The sequence below is a fragment of the Aplysia californica genome, unplaced genomic scaffold (genome assembly GCF_000002075.1).
Source record: "Aplysia californica isolate F4 #8 unplaced genomic scaffold, AplCal3.0 scaffold01224, whole genome shotgun sequence".
NCBI lineage: Eukaryota > Metazoa > Mollusca > Gastropoda > Aplysiida > Aplysiidae > Aplysia > Aplysia californica.
In genome coordinates this window covers 109,599-114,731 of record NW_004798494.1, presented here as the reverse complement: position 1 = coordinate 114,731, position 5,133 = coordinate 109,599, and the positions used below count along the sequence as shown (strand labels likewise).

The 5,133-nt window shown below is 41.0% G+C and overlaps 1 protein-coding gene across 1 annotated transcript in view; it reads left to right on the top strand.

The window, feature by feature from the left end:
• LOC101856948 (canalicular multispecific organic anion transporter 1-like) overlaps positions 1 to 5,133 on the top strand; it is a 41,715-nt gene that overhangs the window by 28,957 nt on the left and 7,625 nt on the right. Inside the window, exons 10-15 of the mRNA XM_035973434.1 lie at positions 19 to 163; positions 1,154 to 1,241; positions 3,098 to 3,244; positions 3,760 to 3,782; positions 4,313 to 4,494; positions 4,931 to 5,096. Of these exons, the coding sequence (XP_035829327.1) occupies positions 19 to 163; positions 1,154 to 1,241; positions 3,098 to 3,244; positions 3,760 to 3,782; positions 4,313 to 4,494; positions 4,931 to 5,096 (751 nt within the window). The remainder of the gene's footprint in view (positions 1 to 18; positions 164 to 1,153; positions 1,242 to 3,097; positions 3,245 to 3,759; positions 3,783 to 4,312; positions 4,495 to 4,930; positions 5,097 to 5,133) is intronic.

Genomic DNA, 5,133 nt, shown 5'->3' with positions numbered 1-5,133 from the left:
TTATTTATTACTCCCCAGCCGGTACGAGTCTAGCGGAGGTCTGAGTGAGCCAATGCTGATGCACGAGTCCCTCGAGCAGTCTATGACCTTGACCTCATCAGTGAAGAGCGTGCACCCAGTGGCCGGGAGACTCATCATGGACGAGAAGCTGGAGACTGGAAAGGTCATCCATCATCATCAACATCATCATCATCATCATCATCATCATCATCATCATCATCATCATCATCATCATCATCATCATCATCATCATCATCATATCTATACGAACATCTGATTAAACGACTCCAACCCTATTCAAGTCTCAAGTATAATCTTTCATCATCATCATCATCATCATCATCATCATCATCATCATCATCATCATCATCATCATCTTCTATACGAACATCTGATTAAACGACTCCAACCCTATTCAAGTCTCAAGTATATTTTTTTCTGTTTTAAATTATCATCATCATCATCATCATTATCATCATCATTTTCTATACGAACATCTGATTAAACGACTCCAACCCTATTCAAGTCTCAAGTATATTTTTTTCTGTTTTAAATCATCATCATCATCATCATCATCATCATCATCATCATCATCATCATCATCATCATCATCATCATCATCATCATCATCATCATTGTAGACAGCATTGATGAACACTAGAAACATTTATAAAGGCAAATTGAATATAATATCTCTGACGAGTTAAGTGAACTTAAAACAGTATGTATGTGTGAAAATAAGAATATAATATTCGGTAGAAATGTCTATCCATCCATCCATCCTTCAATCTATCTATCTATTTATCCATCCATCCATGCATCCATCAATCTATCTATCTATCCTTCCATCTATCCATCCATCCATCCATCCATCCATCCATCCAACCATCCATCCATCAATCTATCTATCTATCCATCCATCTATCTATCCATCTATCTATACATTCATCCATCTATCCATTTATCTATCCATCTATCGATCGGGAGCTGTAATGTATCTCTCTCTCTCTGTCTCTCTGCCTCTCTGTCTCTCTGTCTCTCTCTATCTATCTATAGATCTATCTATCTATAGATCTATCTATCTATCTATCTATCTATCTATCTATCTATCTATCTATCTATCTATCTATCTATCTTTGCGTTGTTTACCCAGGTGAAAAGAGACGTGTTCGTGGTGTACGGCCGTGCTGCCGGAATGTGTGCTTTGATGACGGCCTTCGCTTCCTACGCGGTCAACCAAGGTGAGTGAGACAGTCTTAAAAATATGGTACGAGTTTAACGCCCTATCAACACTATTAGGTTATTTAAGGGGCGGGACCTCCTAGTTTTACGTCCGTCTCCGATAGGACCGAGCCAAGTGGGAAGTTCGTGTAAAGTGTCTTTCCCAAGGACACAACGTCGGGCCGAGCTGAGGCTCGAACCCCCGAACCCGCAATCTCACGATCACGAGTCCGGTAGCCTAACCACTAGGCTACCGACGCCACCCGAGACAGTCTTAGAACAGTATTAGGTACATATGTGAGGCAGCGTGGTGGAATCAGGCTCTCGTCAATTTTTGGGCATGTAGAGTTATCGGTATCATCTTAAAGCTTGTTCACTGGTCTTTTATTTGTATGAAAAAATATCCATTTATCTTGAATACAAGTGGAGATATTTGCGAAAGAAAGAGGTGGGGGTCACCTGTTTTCAGAGGTAAAATTATTAAGAAAATGGCCGCCAAATATTAGTTATTTCCTTAGCTTATAGAGTCCGTGGTAACTGAGAATGTACATTTTTGTGTGCTTTTAATCCATGTTTTTCAGAAAAATCCACACAGAAATGAGTTCTTTAATGCCCATGAAAGGCGTTGAGCCAAAAAACAAAATTTTTATAAAAATTCACAAACCTGCGGGAAAATGCAAGTTTCTTCACTTTGATTATTTTGACGAGAGCCTGATTCCACCACGCTGCCTCACATATGTATCATGAAAAGAGGGTGCGGTGGCGGAGCGGTTAGTGCGCTCGTCTGTCTCCAAAGCGGAAAGTCCGGGTTCGAGCCTCGGTTCGGACACGGATTTTTTTCGTCCCCTCCTGCCCACCCAGCAGTAATAGGTACCTGACTTCGAGTTGGGGAAGTAAAGGCGGCGTGGAAAGGAACTGGCCACCCTACCACAATATGCTGAAGGCCCAGGAAGTTGTCTCCCTAACAAGGCAATCCCCAATGCGGGAGCAACTTTACTTTTTATTATGAAAAAAGTGAAAATGGTGTAGATTTAACGCCTCTACCAACACTGTTAGTAGGCTACTTTTAGAGGCAGGACCTCAGAGTTTAACGTCCATCTCCGAAAGGACCGAGCAGAGTGGGAAATTCGTGTAAAGTGCCTTTCTCAAGGACACAACGTTGGACTGAGCTGAGGCTCGAACCCCCGAACCCACAATCTCTATGTATTATTATCGTAACATTATAATTGTAATTTTTTTAAACGCCCCTAGCCATATTATATATCAGAACGTTTAGGAAGCGGAGCACTTTCGTTATTCTGTTTCTCTCATTGTTCTGTTGTTGCTTTTTAAAATTAGTTTTTTTCTCCACATTTCGCTTATTATTCTTTTTTTTTCTCTTCATGAATCGGTTTGTCTCATTATTATGTTTCTTTCATTAATCTGTTTGTCTCATTATTATGTTTCTTTCATTAATCTGTTCCCCTCATGGTTCTTCTTCTTTCGTTAATCAATTTCTCTCAATTTGTTTTCCCTCATTTCTCTCAATTTGTTTCCCTCATTTCTCTCAATTTGTTTCCCTCATTTCTCTCAATTTGTTTTCCCTCATTTCTCTCAATTTGTTTTCCCTCATTTCTCTCAATATTCTGTTTTCTCTCTATATTCTGTTTATTTCCGTATTCTCTATTTCTCAATATTCTGTTTTCTCTCTATATTCTGTTTATTTCCGTATTCTCTATTTCTCAATATTCTGTTTTCTCTCTATATTCTGTTTATTTCCGTATTCTCTATTTCTCAATATTCTGTTTCTCTCAATAATCTGTTTCTGTTGATTTTCTGTTTCTTCAAATATTCTGCTTCTCTCATTATCCTAATTTTCTCCCATTCTGTCTCCCAGGCCTCCTGGTGATGTCCAGTTTCTGGCTGATCGAGTGGACAGAAGACCCGATCCTCCTGAACGCCTCCACCCGCTCCACCCCCGAGGGTATCGCCACCTCCGACTACTACATGGGCATCTACGGAGGAGCCTTCGGCCTGGCGCAACGTGAGACCTTCTTACTGTTCATTCTAGTTCATAACCATCATAGTAAATGGAAAATGAACGCTGTAAAGTCTTGTGCAGCTAGTTATAATAGATTTTTAAAGAAATATTGCAAATACTAATGGTATTATTTCCTCTCCGGGACCCCTTAAAAATCTATACTTTAACCCCCGAAAAACTCAAAATATAGTTTTCTGATACTTAAAACGGTTGTCAGTCACCATTATTCGGCTCAGTACATCAATTATTTCCGCTGAAAATATATGTGGTCCAATAATTGCATTTGGGAGTTTCACCTGACCATAAGCTTTTTCAAAACATCACTGTGTAAAGTGCCTTACCCAAGGACACAACGTCCGGCCTGAAGCTCGAACCTCCGAACCCGCAACCTCACGATTACGAGCCTAACCACTGGACTACCGACGCTACTTATTATACGACCTAAGTGTCTTGCAGCTGCCGTAAAATTTATGCTAAAAATAAAATTGAGTCTCCATGAGCCTTGCCTGGTCCTATAGGAGGTGCACTTTTAAATCCGGAGGTTTGACCTCATGAATAAGTTTAGTTCTGAAAAGGTCGTTGAACCCATACAATTACTAAACACCTCTCCTCCCTTTATCAACACCGTTAATCTTCGGCACTTATATGACCTTTTTGTGTTACAAGTGCCGTGAAACTATTACTAGATTTACTTATACACGTTTTCCTGGGTCAGTGTTCACATAAGTTATCGGGTTCAACAGGGCTGCGGACAGACTGCAAGGGCAGTCTCATAACACTCTCATGAAATTGAAGATGAATCTGTATTTTGTATTGTCCAAATTTTTGCTCCTCAAAGGAAATTGGTAACACCTCTAATCTTCGGCATTTATATGACCTAATTGTGTTACAATTGCTGTAAAACTCATACTAAAACTAACAACCAAACTTTCAGATTGCTGCAGATCTGCATGGACTCACTGGCCAATCTTGTTGTGCTCTTTGCCGCCATTTTGCAGTGGAAACGATATTTAACAAATCAAAGAGTGTTTTATATGATGCTTTGTAGGCTAATGGCCTTATACACTGAAGAAACTTACATACTTTTTCACACTTTCTCCTGTTTCAGTGTTCACGTTTTTAGCCTTCAACTACCTGTTCTGGTTCCGTATGGTTCGGGCTGCTGACAGACTTCACGGATTCCTGCTGGAGAGACTTTTCCACGCCCCGATGTCCTTTTTTGACCAGACTCCGATAGGCAGGATTCTCAATAGGTCAGTGAGGGAGGACTCTGCTGGGGGGCAACGGTCAAATGTGTGTGCTCTAATGAGTGTGTGTGTATGTGTGTGTGAGTGTGTGTGTGTGTGTGTGTGTGTGTGTGTGTGTGTGTGTGTGTGTGTGTGTGTGTGTTCAGATGCTTATGTTCAAATAATGTGCTCACACATGTTTGCACTCGAATGTGTGTGCTAAAATGTTTGTGCTCTTATGTTTGTGCGCGAATGTATAATAATGTTCCCAGTGCATGCTCTCATTTGTGTGTGTTCACAATGTGTGTTCTCAGATGAATGTGCTCCAATGTGTGTACTCAGATGATGATGATGATGATGATGATGATGATGATGATGATGATGATGATGATGATGATGATGATCATGATGAAGAATATTATTATAATTATAATATTATTTCGTTGTTTGTGTTCTCGGCCAGGTTCTCCCGCGACATGGACACAGTAGACAACACGCTGCCGCTCATCCTCCGCGACTGGATTGTGTGTGCTGCCCTCATCTTCGTCACTCTCGTGGTGGTGCTGGTTCAAACCCCGCTCTTCGCCGTCGTCCTCGTGCCACTGGTCATTCTCTACATGCTCATACAGGTCAGGGGGTCAAGGGTCGGGGGTCAGGGGGGAGGGT